Source organism: Bos mutus, chromosome 25 (genome assembly GCF_027580195.1).
Source record: "Bos mutus isolate GX-2022 chromosome 25, NWIPB_WYAK_1.1, whole genome shotgun sequence".
NCBI classification, from domain to species: Eukaryota; Metazoa; Chordata; class Mammalia; order Artiodactyla; family Bovidae; genus Bos; species Bos mutus.
Genome location: NC_091641.1, coordinates 5,251,406 through 5,268,652, shown reverse-complemented (window position 1 = coordinate 5,268,652; position 17,247 = coordinate 5,251,406). Strand labels below are relative to the sequence as shown.

At 53.9% G+C, this 17,247-nt stretch overlaps 1 protein-coding gene across 2 annotated transcripts in view; it reads right to left on the bottom strand.

The window, feature by feature from the left end:
* Positions 1-17,247, bottom strand: part of MAD1L1 (mitotic arrest deficient 1 like 1) — a 244,258-nt gene that overhangs the window by 98,210 nt on the left and 128,801 nt on the right. For both annotated transcript variants that reach the window (XM_070362807.1, XM_070362808.1), the window contains one exon: positions 10,952-11,092. In XM_070362807.1, coding sequence (XP_070218908.1) covers positions 10,952-11,092 — 141 coding nt within the window. The remainder of the gene's footprint in view (positions 1-10,951; positions 11,093-17,247) is intronic.

Below are 17,247 nucleotides of genomic sequence, written 5' to 3'. Positions count from 1 at the left end.
CGCAGCAAAACACTGGCAAACTGAATCCAGCAGCACGTCACAGAGATGGTACACCGAGATCAAGTGGGATTCATCCATGGGATGCAAGGGTGGCTCGACATCCACAGACCAGTCAGGGCAAAGCAACACAGCAGCAGAGTCAAGGAGGAGAATGGCATGAGCATCTCAACAGAGGCACGGAAAACATTTGATAAAATTTAACATCTTTTCCTGAGAAATTTTCTTGAGAAATCTCTGTATGCAGGTCAGGAAGCAACAGTTAGAACTGGACATGAAACAATAGACTGGTTCCAAATAGGAAAAGGAGTACATCAAGGCTGTATATTGTCACCCTGCTTATTTAACTTATACGCAAAGTACATCATGAGAAACGCTGGACTGGAAGAAGCACAAGCTGGAATCAAGATTGCCGGGAGAAATATCAATAACCTCAGATATGCAGATGACACCACCCTTATGGCAGAAAGTGAAGAGGAACTCAAAAGCCTCTTGATGAAAGTGAAAGTGGAGAGTGAACAAGTTGGCTTAAAGCTCAACATTCAGAAAACGAAGATCATGGCATCCGGTCCCATCACTTCATGGGAAATAGGTGGGGAAACAGTGGAAACAGTGTCAGACTTTATTTTGCTGGGCTCCAAAATCACTGCAGATGGTGACTGCAGCCATGAAATTAAAAGACACGTACTCCTTGGAAGGAAAGTTATGACCAACCTAGATAGCATATTCAAAAGCAGAGACATTACTTTGCCAACAAAGGTTCGTCTAGTCAAGGCTATGGTTTTTCCTGTGGTCATGTATGGATGTGAGAGTTGGACTGTGAAGAAGGCTGAGCGCCGAAGAATTGATGCTTTTGAACTGTGGTGTTGGAGAAGACTCTTGAGAGTCCCTTGGACTGCAAGGCGATCCAATCAGTCCATTCTGAAGGAAATCAGCCCTGGGATTTCTTTGGAAGGAATGATGCTAAAGCTGAAACTCCAGTCCTTTGGCCACCTCATGCGAAGAGTTGACTCATTGGAAAAGACTCTGATGCTGGGAGGGATTGGGGCCAGAGGAGAAGGGGACGACAGAGGCTGAGATGGCTGGATGGCATCACCGACTCGATGAACGTGAGTCTCAGTGAACTCCGGGAGTTGGTGATGGACAGGGAGGCCTGGCTTGCTGCGATTCGTGGGGTCGCAGAGTCGGACACGACTGAGTGACTGATCTGATCTTATCTGAATATCTTTTCACAACAAAATTAATTAGGTACCGAAGGAACGTTTTTCAGCATAATAAAGCCCACAGCTAATACATTCAACAGTGAAAAGCTGAAGGCTTTTCTTCTGAGATGAGGAACAAGGCAAGGACACCCACTCTCACTGGAAGCCTGAGCCAGAGCAATCAGACGAGAGATAGAAATAAAAGGCACCTAATGGGAAAGGAAGCAGTAAATTGTCTCCTTGCAGATGATACGGTCATACATACAGAAAATCCTAAAACTTCACTAGAAAACCGTTAGAACTAATGAACAAATTCAGGAAATACATAGAAATCAATATACAAAAATAAGTTGCAGGCTTCCCTGGTTGTCAAGCAGTAAAGAATCTGCCTGCCAATGCAGAGAACATGGGTTTGATGCCTGGTCCGGAAAGATTCCACGTGCCTCCGGGCAGCTAAGCTGGTGCCGCCACAACCACTGAAGGCCTCGTGCCCTAGAGCCCAGGCCATGAGACGAGAAGCCACCATAAAAAGCCCACACAGCAACCAAGGGGAGCCCCTCCCCACCACCACAAGAGGAAGTCCCACACAGTAACAAAGACCAGCACAGCCCGGACTCCAAAAGCTGTTCCTATAGGCCGACAATGAACCATCTGACAAAGAAACTAAACAGTTCCATTTACAACAGCATCAGTTCAGTTCAGTCGCTCAGTCGGGTCCGACTCTCTGCGACCCCATGAACCTCAGCACGCCAGGCCTCCCTGTCCATCACCAACTCCCGGAGTCCACCCAAACCCACGTCCATCGAGTCGGTGATGCCACGGAACCATCTCATCCTCTGTTGTCCCCTTCTCCTCCTGCTCTCAATCTATCCCAGCATCAGGGTCTTTTCAAATGAGTCAGCTCTTCGCATCGGGTGGCCAAAGGACTGGAGTTTCAGCTCCAACATCAGTCCTTCCAATGAAAACTCAGGACTGGTTGGATCTCCTTGCAGTCCAAGGGACTCTCAAGAGTCTTCTCCAACACCATAGTTCAAAAGCATCAATTCTTTGGCGCTCAGCTTTCTTCACAGTCCAACTCTCACATCCATACATGACCACAGGAAAAACCATAGCCTTGACTAGACGGACCTTTGTTGGCAAAGTAATGTCTCTGCTTTTCAATATGCTATCTAGGTTGGTCATAACTTTCCTTCCAAGGAGTACGTGTCTTTTAATTTCATGGCTGCAGTCACCATCTGCAGTGATTTTGGAGCCCAGAAAAATAAAGTCTGACACTGTTTCCCCATCTATTTGCCATGAAGTGATGGGACCAGATGCCATGATCTTCGTTTTCTGAATGTTGAGATTTAAGCCAACTTATTCACTCTCCTCTTTCACTTTCATCAAGAGGCTTTTTAGTTCCTCTTCACTTTCTGCCATAAGGGTGGTGTCATCTGCATATCTGAGGTTATTGATATTTCTCCCGGCAATCTTGATTCCAGCTTGTGCTTCTTCCAGCCCAGCATTTTTCATGATGTACTCTGCATATAAGTTAAATAAGCAGGGTGACGATATTCAGCCTTGATGTACTCCTTTTCCTATTTGGAACCAGTCTGTTGCTCCATGTCCAATTCTAACTGTTGCCTCCTGACCTGCATACAGGTTTCTCAAGAGGCAGGTCAGGTGGTCTGGTATTCCCATCTCTTTCAGAATTTTCCACAGTTTATTGTGATCCACACAGTCAAAGGCTTTGGCATAGTCAATAAAGCAGAAATAGATGTTTTTCTGGAACTCTCTTGCTTTTTCGATGACCCAGAGGATGTTGGCAATTTGATCTCTGGTTCCTCTGCCTTTTCTAAAACCAACTTAAACATCTGGAAGTTCACAGTTCACGTATTGCTGAAGCCTGGCTTGAAGAATTTTAAGCATTACTTTACTAGCATGTGCTGCTGCTGCTAAGTCACTTCAGTCATGTCCAACTATGTGTGACCCCACAGACAGCCTCCTACCAGGCCCTATGTCCCTGGGATTCTCCAGGCAAGAACACTGGAGTGGGTTGCCATTTCCTTCTCGTGTGAGATGAGTGCAATTGTGTGGTATTTTGAGCATTCTTTGGCATTGCCTTTCTTTGGGATTGGAATGAAAACTGACCTTTTCCAGTCCCATGGCCACTGATGAGTTTTCCAAAATTGCTGGCATACTGAGTGTAGCACTTTCACAGCATCATCTTCCAGAATTTGAAACAGCTCAACTGGAATTCCATCACCTCCACTAGCTTTGTTTGTAGTGGTGCTTTCTAAGGCCCACTTGACTTCACATTCCAAGATGTCTGGCTCTAGGTGAGTGATCACACCATCATGATTATCTGGGTGTTGAAGATCTTTTTTGTACAGTTCTTCTGTGTATTCTTTCCACCTCTTCTTAATATCTTCTGCTTCTGTTAGGTCCCTACCATTTCTGTCCTTTATTGAGCCCATCTTTGCATGAAATGTTCCCTTGGTATCTCTAAGTTTCTTGAAGAGATCTCTAGTCTTTCCCATTCTGTTGTTTTCCTCTATTTCTTTGCATTGATTGCTGAGGAAGGCTTTCTTATCTCTTCTTGCTATTCTTTGGAACTCTGCATTCAAATGGGTGTATCTTTCCTTTTCCATTTTGCTTTTTGCTTCCCTTCATCTCACAGCTATTTGTAAGCCCTCCTCAGACAGCCATTTTGCTTTTTTTGCATTTCTTTTTCTTGGGAATGGTCTTGATTCCTATCTCCTGTACAATGTCACGAACCTCCGTCCATAGTTCATCGGGCACCCTGTCTATCAGAACTAGTCCCTTAAATCGATTTCTCACTTCCACTGTATAGTCATAAGGGAGTTCATTTAGGTCATACCTGAATGGTCTAGTGGTTTTCCCCACTTTCTTCAATTTCAGTCTGATTTTGCCAATAAGGAGTTCATGATCTGAGCCACAGTCAGCTCCTGGTCTTGTTTTTGCTAACTGTATAGAGCTTCTCCATCTTTGGCTGCAAAGAATATAATCAATCTGATTTCAGTGTTGACCATATGGTGATGTCCATGTGTAGAGTCTTCTCTTCTGTTGTAGGAGGAGGGTGTTTGCTATGACCAGTGCGTTCTCTTGGCACAACTCTATTAGCCTTTTCCCTGCTTCCTTCCGTATTCCAAGGCCAAATTTGCCTGTTACTCCAGGTGTTTCTTGACTTCTTACTTTTGCATTCCAGTCCCCTATAATGAAAAGGACATCTTTTTTGGGTGTTAGTTCAAAAAGGTCTCGTAGGTCTTCATAGAACCGTTAACTTCAGCTTCTTCAGCATTATTGGTCGGGGCATAGACTTGGATTTCCATGATATTGAACGGTTTGCCTTGGAAACGAACAGAGATCATTCTGTCGTTTTTGAGATTGCATCCAAGTACTGCATTTCAGACTCTTTTGTTGACCATGATGGATACTCCATTTCTTCTAAGGGATTCCTGCCCACAGTAGTAGATATAATGGTCATCTGAGTTAAATTCCAGTGGTCATGTATGAATGTGAGAGTTGGATTGTGAAGAAAGATTAGCACCTAAGAATTGATGGTTTTGAACTGTGGTGTTGGAGAAGACTCTTCAGAGTCCCTTGGACTGCAAGGAGATCCAACCAGTCCATCCTAAAGGAGATGAGTCCTGGGTGTTCACTGGAAGGACTGATGCTGAGGCTGAAACTCCAGTACTTTGGCCACCTGATGTGAAGAGTTGACTCATTGGAAAAGACCCTGATGCTGGGAGGGACTGGGGGAAGGAGGTGAAGGGGACGACAGAGGATGAGATGGCTGGATGGCATCACCAACTTGATGCACATGAGTTTGGGTGAACTCTGGGAGTTGGTGATGGACAGGGAGGCCTGGCGTGATACAATTCATGGGGTCGCAAAGAGTCGGACGTGACTGAGCGACTGAACTGAACTGAGTTAAATTCACCCATTCCAGTCCATCTTAGTTCGCTGATTCCTAGAATGTCCGTGTTTACTCTTGCCATCTCCTGTTTGACCACTTCCAATTTGCCTTGATTCATGGACCTGACATTCCAAGTTCCTATGCAATATTGCTCTTTACAGCATCGAACCTCACTTCTATCACCAATCACATCCACAAATGGGTGTTGTTTTTGCTTTGGCTCCATCCCTTCTTTCTTTCTGGAGTTATTTCTCCACTGATCTCCAGTAGCATATTGGGCACCTACCAACCTGGGGAGTTCATGTTTCAGTGTCCTATCTTTTTGCCTTTTCATACTGTTCATGGGGTTCTCAAGGCAAGAACACTGAAGTGGTTTGCCATTCCCTTCTCCAGTGGACCACATTCTGTCAGACCTCTCCACCATGACCCGCCGTCTGGGATGGCCCCTATGGTGTGACTTAGTTTCACTGAGTTAGACAAGGCTGTGGTCTGTGTGATCAGATTGGCTGGTTTTCTGTGATTGTGGTTTCAGACTGTCTGCCCTCTGAGGCCTCTCTCAGCACCTACCCTCTTACTTGGGTTTCTCTTACCTTGGACGTGGGGTATGTCCTCACGGCTGCTCCAGCAAAGCGCAGCCGCTGCTCCTGACCTTGGACGTGGGGTAGCTCCTCCCGGCCTGTGTTCTATGGTAGGTCCATTTTAAATACAGCAGTGTGTACATGTCCATCCCAAACTCTCTGGGAAGGGCTTTCGTATAGATGAACAGCTGACCTGCTGGCCACGAGGACCACCTCACTGGGGGAAGCACAGAGCCTGGCACAGGCAGCAGAGCAGCTGTCAGAACAACAGCATCAAACAACCATAAAACAAGACTCCCCTGGTGGTTCAGCGGGAAAGAATCCACTTGCCAATGCAGGAGACAGGAGTCAGATCTCTGGTCTGGGAAGATCCAGTACGCCCATGCACCACGGCTACTAAGCCTGTACTCCAGAGTCCAGGAACTGCAGCTACGAGGCCCACGTACCGTGACTCCTGAAGCCCTCTCACCCTGGAGAGCCTGCGCTTCGCAACAGGAGAAGCCACGGCGATGCGACGCCCGCGCACCACAACCAGAGAAAAAGCCCGAGCAGCGGCCAAGACCCAGCAAAGCCAAAAACTAATTAATAAAAATAATAAATTTAACCAAGGAGATAAAGGAACTATATACTCAAAAATATAAGACTCCGATAGAAACTGAATACGAAGTAAACAAAGGGAAAGACATTCTGTGTTCCTGGATTGGAAGAACACTGTCAAACTGCGCATGCTTTCCAAAGCGAGCTACAGATTCAAAGCAGACTCAACCAACAGTCCACGGACATGTGTGATGAAAACAGAAAAGACAGACTCTGAAGCTTCTGCACAGCAAGGGAACAGAAGGAAGGGCGACCTACAGAATGGGAGACAGGGTGTGTAAACGATGTACCAGGTAAGGAGCTGCTATCCGACATACATAAGGAACTCACAAAGTTGAATATATATATATAAAAAAATACCAATTTAAAAATGGTGAGAGGATCTGAACAGACGTCCCTCCAAAGAAGAATAAAAATGGCCAGGAGAAAAGATGCTCTGCGTCACTGGCCGTCAGGGAGATGCAAAGCACAAGCAGTGAGGGTCCCCTCGCGCCTGTTAGGGGGCGTGTCGCCAAAACGCAGCAGCCGTGAGTGTGCAAGAATGTGTCCTGCGCTGCCGTGGGGGGCGGGGCAGGTGCAAACAGCACGGGGGTCCTCAGGAAGCCAAAAGCAGCATGGGGCCACCGCCCACCACCCTGGCCTCAGCCGTCGGGTCCCTGCGGCCAGGGAGGCGGCCCGGCGCGTGTGGTCTCTTCCCCGAGTGCCTCCTTCCTGCCCGCCGCTTCTCTTTAGCTCTTGCTCATCCTGGAATTCTGTCTCAAGATTGTCCAGTTTGTTTCAGCTGCGCTTTTTACAGGAGTCAGCTCAAGCTCCTTGTGTAAGGGGAGCACCAAACATGTACTTTCACAAGTAAGAGAAAGCCTGGACCTGGTACAACCTAGGGTTCAAAAGCTGCTGTTCCTCCAGGCCGGGAGGTGATAACAGAAACGCGGAGGTAAGCCCTGGCCTGAGTCACGGGAGGAGCAGCGCCATGTCCACCTTTTCCTAAGCTGGAGCCAGGATTTAACTGCTATGTTATGAAACTGGGATTTTCCACAGACCTCCATGCAGCCCACAGCACCGTAATCTGCTTAATTAAATAAATTGGAAACACAACTCAGGCTAATATTTCGAATCAAGGTGGCGTGAGCTGCATGTTTATAGCTCTGTTGACAGAAGAGGACTCACGACATATGCCACCAACTTCTGCAGCCACTTTATTAAACAGAATAAACAGAAGCCGTGCAAGACAGCAGCAGACATGGGCTGCTGGGATCCTCCCAATCTCAACACTTCCGCGCGTCGCACTGAGATGTTTTTGCCAGAATCAAAACACGTTTCCCATTAGAACTGGCTGATTAAGCTAAATGGGTGAAGTGGGATGGCTCTGTACGAAGTGGATGTGTTTTCAAATTTCCTGTGCTCACATCCATGCTTCCCACTCCTCCCCAGCGAGTAAAAGCCAGGGAAGTGCCCTGTCCCCCGCACCTGTGGGTGGGTGCCTGGCCGGGCCCCGTGGAGCAGGCATGGCGGCTCTCACATCGGCAGCAGGGTCCTCGGGGTCCCAGAACAGAGGCACTAAGACAGATGGCCGACAACTGCAGCCAGCGTCCAATCCAGCCCCCTCCTGGCTCTGTCAATAAAGTTTCATTAACACAGAGCCTCACCCACCATCTACTGAGGGCCCCCGAGCTGAGCATCAAGACCACATGGTCACACAGCCCACAGGCCTTCCTGTGGGTCTTTCATGGACACAGCCTGCTGAGAAGAAAGAGGAGCTTGGGGGTGAGCAGCGGGCCAGAGAAAGGCCAAGGAGAAGCAGAGGACAGAGGAAGGTGAGAGAGGACAGGGAGGGGCGAAGGCAGAAGGAGACGGAGCCAAGACGGAACAGAAAGAAGCAAAGGAGGAGAGGGGAGACGCCGGAAGAGAAGAGCGAGGAGGGGAGGGCAGGGAGAGGGAGCCCCACCTGCCAGCAGGCCTGCCAGACCCCAGGCACCCCCAGCCCCAGACCAGCTCTCGCTCCGTGCACACCATGAGGCCCGGTGCGCTGTGGGACTGTGCTCTCTGCAGGCACCGCTGCTCCCTGCAGTTCCTGAGACAGTGGGCAGGACGGGGCTCCTTCCCCATGAAGCCCCAACAGTGTGCACAGCAGGCAGGGCAGGGCTCCTTCCCCAACAGTGCCCACAGCGGGCAGGACGGGGCTCTTTCCCCAACAGTGCACACAGCGGGCAGGATGGGGCTCCTCCCTCAACAGTGCCCACAGCGGGCAGGATGGGGCTCTTTCCCCAACAGTACACAGAGCAGGCAGGACGGGGCTCCTCCCCCAACTGTGCCCACAGCGGGCAGGACGGGGCTCCTTCCCCATGAAGCCCCAACAGTGTGCACAGCAGGCAGGGCAGGGCTCCTTCCCCATGAAGCTCCAACAGTGCCCACAGAGGGCAGGACGGGGCTCTTTCCCCAACAGTGCACAGAGCGGGCAGGACGGGGCTCCTCCTTCAACAGTGCCCACAGCGGGCAGGATGGGGCTCTTTCCCCAACAGTGCACACAGTGGGCAGGATGGGGCTCCTCCCTCAACAGTGCCCACAGCGGGCAGGACGGGGCTCTTTCCCCAACAGTGCACACAGCGGGCAGGTCGGGGCTTCTCCTCAAACTGTGCCCACAGCAGGCAGGACGGGGCTCCTTCCCCATGAAGCCCCAACAGCGTGCACAGCGGGCAGGACGGGCTCTTTCCCCAACAGTACACAGAGCAGGCAGGACAGGGCTCCTCCCCCAACAGTGCCCACAGAGGGCAGGACGGGGCTCCTCCCCACTAGCACCCCAACAGTGCGCACAGCTCAGCGCTGAGTGATGGAGGGCTTGCCCGGAGGCTGCGAACAGCCACTAACCAACAGGCTCTGTAAAGTTAAGTCACTCTCTACCGTCTGTCTGCATGTGATGCCAACTAATAAACGTCTGGCAACAGCTTGAAGCAGCTTCTACAGTCTCCAAGTGTGGCCAGCTTTGGAGCTTCAGAGACATGAGATGTTACTGTTACTAAAACAAGAACAGGACAGCGGCAAGGAGGATCCCAGCCCAGCCTGCAGTCCCGGGCCGTGTGGGGCCGCTGGGCTGGGGTGGGGTGGGGGTGGGTGTCGGGGGTCAGTCAGACACCGTGGGGCCGCCCCCTTCCGAGGGGCCGCGGGTGCGGACACACAGGTGACGGCTCCGGCCTGTCCTGCGGGGCCTGGCGCCCAGGGGCTCCTACCGGGCGGGCTCCGGGGCCCATAGAGGTGGTGCCGGCACAGAGATCAACGGACGCAGGTTCACCAGAAGCCCGTCCGGTCCCCCCACCCCCCCCCACGCCGGTCCGGTCCCCCCCCCGCCACACACACACACCCCACCCCCCACCCCCACCCCCCCCACCCCCCCGCCACCGTCCAGGCCCCGCCCAGGCCCCTCAGCACAGCCCCCGTCCCGCCAACCCGGAGCAGGGCGCAGGCTCCGTCTGCTGCCCCCTGGTGGCGCCGGGGGCAAAGGCTCTCGGCAGGGCGGGCCCAGTCCTGACTCCCACCACGGAGGCAGCCTCCCTCCACCTGCCCGGGACGCCACGTGGCAGCCCCTCTGAGCCTGATCCTCTCCAGGGACAGCAGCTCAAGCCCAGGCGGCGCTCTTGTGGGGACTCCGGGGCTCTGTGCCCTGCAGGGTCTGCAGCGCAGGACACACGGAAGGTGAGCCCGCCCCCACCGACAGCCTTGCTGGGCGGCCGGGGACTGGTGGGGACCGGCAGAGCCCGTGTCCAGAACACATGGCGGGTCCCGGGAGCGCCAAGCCTCATAGGTGGGGACGTCCGTCCTCACGCAGCCCTGGGGTCAGCGTGACCTGGGCAGAGGGCAGGAGGCCGTCCACACCTGCATCCGGAGAGCACAGGGCTGGGCTGGGAGCCTGACGTGGATAGGGTGGGGTGCTGCCGTGGCCGGGAGGCCAGTCCCCTGCCCCTCGTCTGCCCGGGGCCGCCAGCCCACACCTGGACTGGCTGCATGGGCTCCCGCGGTGACGACAATGACAGGGAATCAGGTGCTGACGTGGGTGCGCTGTGACACCCGCCACCCCCTGAGCTCCCGGAGGGCCGAGCCAGAGGGGGAGGTGGAGGGGACGCCTGTGGCCCTGCTGACCACAGGAAGGGCGGGGGCAGGGCCTTCTCTGCCCAAAGCCGGCAGCCTCAGGGGCCCCGGGGGAGTCGGGGCTCACGGGGGAAGGGGCTGAGAGGTGGCGGGGTGTCCCCCGGCCTGGGGCTGTGAGGACAAGGTGAGGCGGTGACCACGCTGCCAACGTGCTCTGAGGGCAGGGACAGCCCCAGCACCGACACGGGGAGCCGGACAGACAGCCATGAGGTGCAGCGCTGCCAGCCCCGCGGCGACCTGACCGAGTGTGCGTGGGGCACAGCGGGGCTCGGGGTACAGAGAGCCGGGGACTCGGGTGCAGCCCCCCCGTGCGTGGCTCTTGGTCAGCATTGTGGGGGCACGGCCAGGGACTCGGGTGCAGCCCCCCGTGTGTGGCTCTTGGTCAGCGTTGTGGATGCGGCCCCCCACTGTGGCTCTTGGTCAGTGTCTCAGGGGCACGGCCGGGGACTCGGGTGCGGGCCCCCGTGCGTGGCTCTCGGTCAGCGTCTGGGGCACGGCCCCCCGCCCCCAGCACTCACCTCCACCTCCGAGCTGTGCGCCTGCACCTTCTGCATCATGTCCTCGGCCTCGCGCATGCGGCGGGTCAGCTGAGGCGAGTGCTCAGCCGGGGTCAGCTCGCTATCGTACGAGCCCAGGATGGCCCGCATGCCGTCGCGCTCCTGTGGGCAAGAGGGTGGAGGTCAGGCCGGGGGCGAGACAGAGCAGCGCAGGGGTCACAGGGTCAAGTCCGGGAGCAGGCTGCCAGGCTCCTCAAAGACTGCGAGCTGAACCGAGCCCGGCAGAGGACCGAGGCCGGGCCGGGCCCTGGCCACTCTGAACCCCGGCGGAGCTCAGCCTGCGGCAGCGGGTCCATCTGCCATCCTCAGGTGGGGCACACGCCGACCACCCAGCCTCGGGCGGCACCGTCGGGTCTGTAACGCTCAGAGACTCACAGGAGAGGGGTAGAGGGCGCCCCTTCCCCCGGAGCTTGTGGGACACGAGAGGCCACAGTTCAAGGTGTCAACGTGCCCCAGCCACGCCTGGCAGCCCTCCCTGTGTCTGGGACAAAAGACGGAGCCTGGTAAAGATGCAGCTCAGGTCTCGTTGGACACGCTGATCACATGGCCCCGAGACCACCCCTAAAAGCCAACAGGAGTCACGTCACCGCTCAGTGACGGGAAGGCCGACAGCCCGAGCCAGGAGGCCAGGGCCTGGGGCAGACGGGCACTGCGCCCAAGCCGGACAGGAGGGCCTTCCTGAGACACTGGTGACCGGGGTCCCAGGGAGTCCTGGAGACCGCGGGGCACCCCGCGTCCACGAGTGGAGCCGCTCTGGCTCCAGGAAAGGAGGTCTCCGCCCCACGGAGGGCCTGATGCTGGGGCGAGTGTGGAGGGGGGACCTCTTCCTGAGCAGGAGCTGGGCACGGGCACCTAGCCTCCTCCCGCCCCATGCCCCCAGCCGTCGCCAACGAGGCCCACATGGGCGACATAAGTAAAGAGAATCAGCTCCCTGCACGCAGCAGGCTCACGGGACACCGCTGCACAACGCTCCCGCCTGCTGTGAAAGGTCCCTAGAGCTCCAGCAGGTCTGGGTGGGGCCCGAGAGCCGGTGTTTCTGACGGGTGAAGCCGCAGTGTGCCGGCCGCGCTGGGGAGCAGGACGCACAGCCGGGCGGCCTCCGCCTGAGCCAGCAGAACCTGGGAGGATGTGCCCGTGAGAACACGTCCAAGTCCCAGCTCTGCTCCTCGGCCCCAAGCCTCTGTCCTCATCAGCGGCTCTCACAGGCTGCCCGGGATGACCAACACTGTCCTGGACCAAGCGCCCAGCCGCGGCCCTGGGGCCCGTGAGGCTCACAAAGACAGCAGCGATCCCGTCCACACGGGCAGACAGACCCGTGTTCACGGGTGCGGCGTCCCTGCGGCCATGCCGGGTGCAGCCGCTGGGGAGGGTCAGGCAACCTCGCTCCACACTCTGCTGGTGCCCCTGCAGCCCCCATGCCCTCCAGGGCAGCGACCAGGCGAGCTGCAGGGCCAGCCCACACTGGCCCCGGCCCCGAGGCACGTTCTCAGACCTGGAACAGACTGGGGGGCAAGGCCACAGGCGCTCTGCCCACGTCGTCTTAACTGGTGCTTCCGTGAGTGGAGGCCCGCCTGCCCAGGACAGACGCGCCCCGATGCTCCTGCACCCTGAGCGCCCGCGCAGCCCCCTGGCCAGCCTGGGCCGCTCCTCAGGTGAGACTGGAGACGGTGGGCGCTCACCTCCACGCTGCCTTCCTCGGGGCCCACGGGTCCTCACCCACTGAGCTCAGCGGTCTCGGGAGCCTCCAGCTGGGCCATCACCCCGGCACAGACTTCATCATTAGGTGATGACAAAAAATTCAATAAGTGAGAAATTAAAGTTACAAATCCAACTGGAACCGGTCACACACCCGTGGAAAATTTGTTTCCAACAGGACGGTTTATCGAGTGTCATAATTTTATTGAAATCCTATATCTTCCCATCGACTTTTATGGTTCCGAGCTGGTTACAGAGTCATCATCACAGAGCGGTGGGGCACATGGGGGCCAGGGCCAGGAGGGCTTTCCTTTCATAAACAAGCGGTAATCGTCGCCTTTATTGACCAGTAAATCTCCACAACGCCGCCTCGCCACAGTTCTCTTCTGTTACGTCTCCAGGCTATCAAAGAAGAAGACTCAAAATTGAAAGTTTGCTGTTTGTACCTTTTACAGAAACTGTTTTGTCATTAGTCACGAAGTCAGGAGAACTGTGCTGGCTTGATCCGATAATGACTTTTTAACGACCGAGTCCACGTGCGGTGAAGCGCTCTGGTTTCCACTTGAACGAGTGCGGCCATTCACTCCTGAACACACAGGTCAGCACAGGGGCCAGGCGGACCCTCCGGGTGCAGGCGAGACTGGCCCCTGCGGGGCGCCTCTCTCTGGAGACCCACAATCCTGGGTGTCCTCGCCACCCTGCTGGTCACGTGATCAGTGCGCCCCAATCTTGTGGGAGAGACGAGCTGAGGGTGCGGGGGAGGGGCAGGGATGGACGAGGCCCCCACGCCCCAGGCCAGGCCTGCTGCGCCCACAGGGGCTGGGAGAGCGGAGGCCACATCCAGCCGCAAAGGCAGGGGCCGCGACCCTGTTCCGCCCTCAGCCTCGGAGCTCCAGGCTGAGAGGGAACAGCTGGTCCTGATGGCCCCACACTCCTAATAGACGTGGTGGTTGGGGTAACACGGCCTCATGTTACCTCGGGTCTCAAAGACCAGACAACTTGCTGGTGGGTGAGCAGGCCTGGCTGGGCGGGACAGAGGGAGAAGGCCCTGGGCGAACAGGCAGAGGGTCTGCACACATCCTGTGGACCGCACCGTGTGTGCACTGCTCTGCGGCTGCGACTCCTGCGTCCATCGGGGTCCACACCCATGGAGACCCGGGACGAGGTTGAGGCAACTCCACGTAGGCCGCTCAGAGGCCAGCCTTGCAGCCCCGGACCGGCCGTGGAGGACGCCAGGGCACACGGCTCAGACGGCAAAGGAGGTGAGGCCAGCCGACAGCGCCCGAGGACAGCGCGCTTCTGAACAGAGGAGATGAACGCCAACAGCGAGGGACGGCCACAGGGGGCTGCCCACCGAGTCTGCACCCAGCAAGAAGGTCCTCCAAAAGTAAGTTTAATAAAAACATTTCCAAACCAAGAAAAACTCAGACAATTCCTCAGCACACAGCCGCACTGAGGGGAAACGCTAAAGGACCGCCTTCCGGCAGAAGGAGAAGGGCCCCTCGGACGCGTGGAGATGCTGGTGGTAACAGATGCGTATAAACGCAGCCACAGTGGAAACTGCTAAGTATTTTGAACTAAATAGGAAAAATACAATATATCAATGCTGAACTCTGCATCTAAATTTACATCCTTAAATGAATGTATTAGAAGAGAAAGATAAAACCAATCAACTACACATATGACTGAGAAAGTCTGAACAAGAAAAACAAAGTGACAGTAAATATAAAAATAGAAATTAATGAAATAGAATACACAGAGCACAGAGTCAATAATACCAAAAGCTGGTTCATCCAAATGATTAATAAAAGTGATGAGCCTTGATGAGATACTCCAAGAGAGAGATTAAATAACCAAATAATGAGGCAGAAAAGGAAGACATAACTACAGACCACAGAAATATTTTAAAATCTAATAAGATACGCTGAACTTCACACAAATTTAAAATTTTAGATAAAATAGACAATCTTTTTTTTTTTTTCCTAAAGGCTTATCACCACTGAATCAAGAATAAAAAGAAAATCTGAATACTTCCAAAGCTATTAAAAGAAATCAAAGCCCCAGTACAGAATTTTCCCAACAAAAACTCCAGGTCTGGATGCCTTTCTTGGTGAACTCCACTAAACTTTAAAGAAAGAAATATCACCAATCTCACACAAACTCTTACAAAGAAGGGAAAGAACCTTCTAACGCATTTTATAAAGCCAGAAAAACCATGACACCAAAACCTGCTAAGGAAACTTTGTAAGAAATAAAAACTGTCAAGATCTCTCCCAAACACAGAAGCAAAATCCCTGAACTGCTTATTAGCAAAACAAATAAAGCATTACTTGCAAAGGACAGTCCACAGACAAGTTAGTTTAATTCCTGGAATGCAGTTTTGCTTTAACATTTGAAAACCAATTAATTAAATTCTCCAAATTAACAGAATAAAGAAAAAAACCATGATCGGCTCAATATATGCAGTAAAAGCATCTGATTAAAATTCAACAGCTGTTCAGGATTAAAACATTAGGATGGAGAAGCCCCCTCAGAGACGAGGAGGAAAGGGGACCCTCTGTGGGCTGACACATTCCCACACTAAGTCTGCGGCTATGATGGGGGCGGGCAGGGGAAGGGACTGAAACAGAAGCAGAGTTACTGACGTTCCCGCTCCAACCAGCACCGGGCATCCTGAGCAGCGGAGTGAGGCGTGAAAATCAGGAGGAAACGAAAAGCTACTAACAGTCACTGACACATTGTGAAGGTGGAAAGCCCAAGAAAATTTACTATAAATGATTAAAACGAGGGAGCTCAGTCACGCTGCCGGATCAAAGTCAACACCCAACGTTCAGTTACATTTCTACATGCTGGCAAAAGGGGTTCCAAGAGGGAATCCTGGAAAAGATGCCATTTATAACATCTTTGTTAAAAAAAAAAAAAAAACCTACGAGATGAGATGTCTACCCAGAAAACTCTGCAAACACTACTGAGAGAAATTAATGACCTAAAAACGTGGAGACAAATAAACAGGTTCATGGATCAGAAGATTTAACGCTATAAAGATGTTACTTAATCGCTGTACCCCCAGTAAAACCTCGGCAGGTTTATCGGTGGAGGCTGACAGGCGGAGATCTAAGCTCGACGTGGAGATGGGGAGGGTGGTAGTCGGCCCGGGCAGTCGGCTGGCGAGGAGGGCGGGCTCCCTACCAGACCGCAGTCCCAGGGATTACAGCAGCGTGGTTCCCGCGCAAGAGACGGGCAGGGACAGCCCCGCACAGAGGGGCGATTAGATTCACATAAGGAGCCCGAAAGGCCAATCTTCTCAATAAATGCTGTCGAGTCAACTGAATATTCCTGTGGGCAGAAAACCAAGCTTGCCAAATACGGTAAAGCCTTGTGTTGTGAAGTTATGTGTGAAAAAGCAAAGCGTTAAGGAAAATAGTATGGAAAGACGCCTCAGTGTCTTGGGGCAGCAGAGCTTCCTTAAACAGAGAATCCACAAAAAGCGGTAACTGAAAAGGAACCTTCACATTCGCGAGAGTACACCTTGTCAAGATTAAGAGCTCTGCTAAGTTAGAGGGAAAGCCTAGGAGAAGACATTTGCAAACAAATACTTGATAAAAGGCTAGGATGCAGAATATACAAAGAATTCTTACAAATCAGGAAGAAAAAGGCCAGAAAGAGAAAAAACGGAGGGCAGTGAATCTGGAGGGGGCTTCACCAAAGTGGATCTCCAAACGGCCCATCAGCACAGGAGGGGTGTCCCCGCTCAGCCTGCCCTGGGAGGCACAACAGGCTGCAAACACGGGAGGCGCTGGCCCTCCGGGAATGGCAGGGTGTGAGGCAGCGTGGACGACGTGAAGTGTGAGCAAGACTGAAGCCACCGGAATGCCGGTGCCCTGCTGCAGGCTGCAGCTGTCACAGCCCCCCGGCCAGCTGTGTGACCCCAACTGCACAGGTGAGCACGTGATGGAGCCTCCCAGGGACGTGCAGACAGAACTTGTGCGTGTGTGTGACTGCGAGACAAGTGAAAAGACGTCACGGCAGCATCAGTCACCATCGCCAAGAAAGCAACCCGAGCACCCGTCAACAGGAGGAGGAAAAGCTCTAGGGTGGCACATTCATGACACAGAAACGAACCTGAGCAGCAGAAAGCAGCACAAGCGGGCACCCGCTGTACAGCACACTTATACAAAGTTCCAGACCCGCGGAGGCCATGCTCCCCGAGCAGCACGCGCTGATAGAAAGCTGATAGAAGTATTAAAAATACAAGATCCTGTGAAATTTCAGAAGCAAGGTTCTGGCTGTACAGTCACACTCACACACAGCTTCTCGGAAAAAACCCCAGCCCACGACCAACTCCCCACCCATGCCTGCCGAGCAGGAAGAACTCGCACGGAGGCCAAGGTGTCCCACAGCCGAAGGCGCGGCACGGCAGAGGGCAGGCCGCAGGGGACGCGGACTTCCAGCCAGGCTCCCGGGAGTCACGCCGCTCAGTGAAGGAGGGCCGGGAGGGGAAGGCCTGCATGTCTGGAGTAGGGAGGAAGACACCGGAGACCAGACGAGGTGCTGTGGGAGCC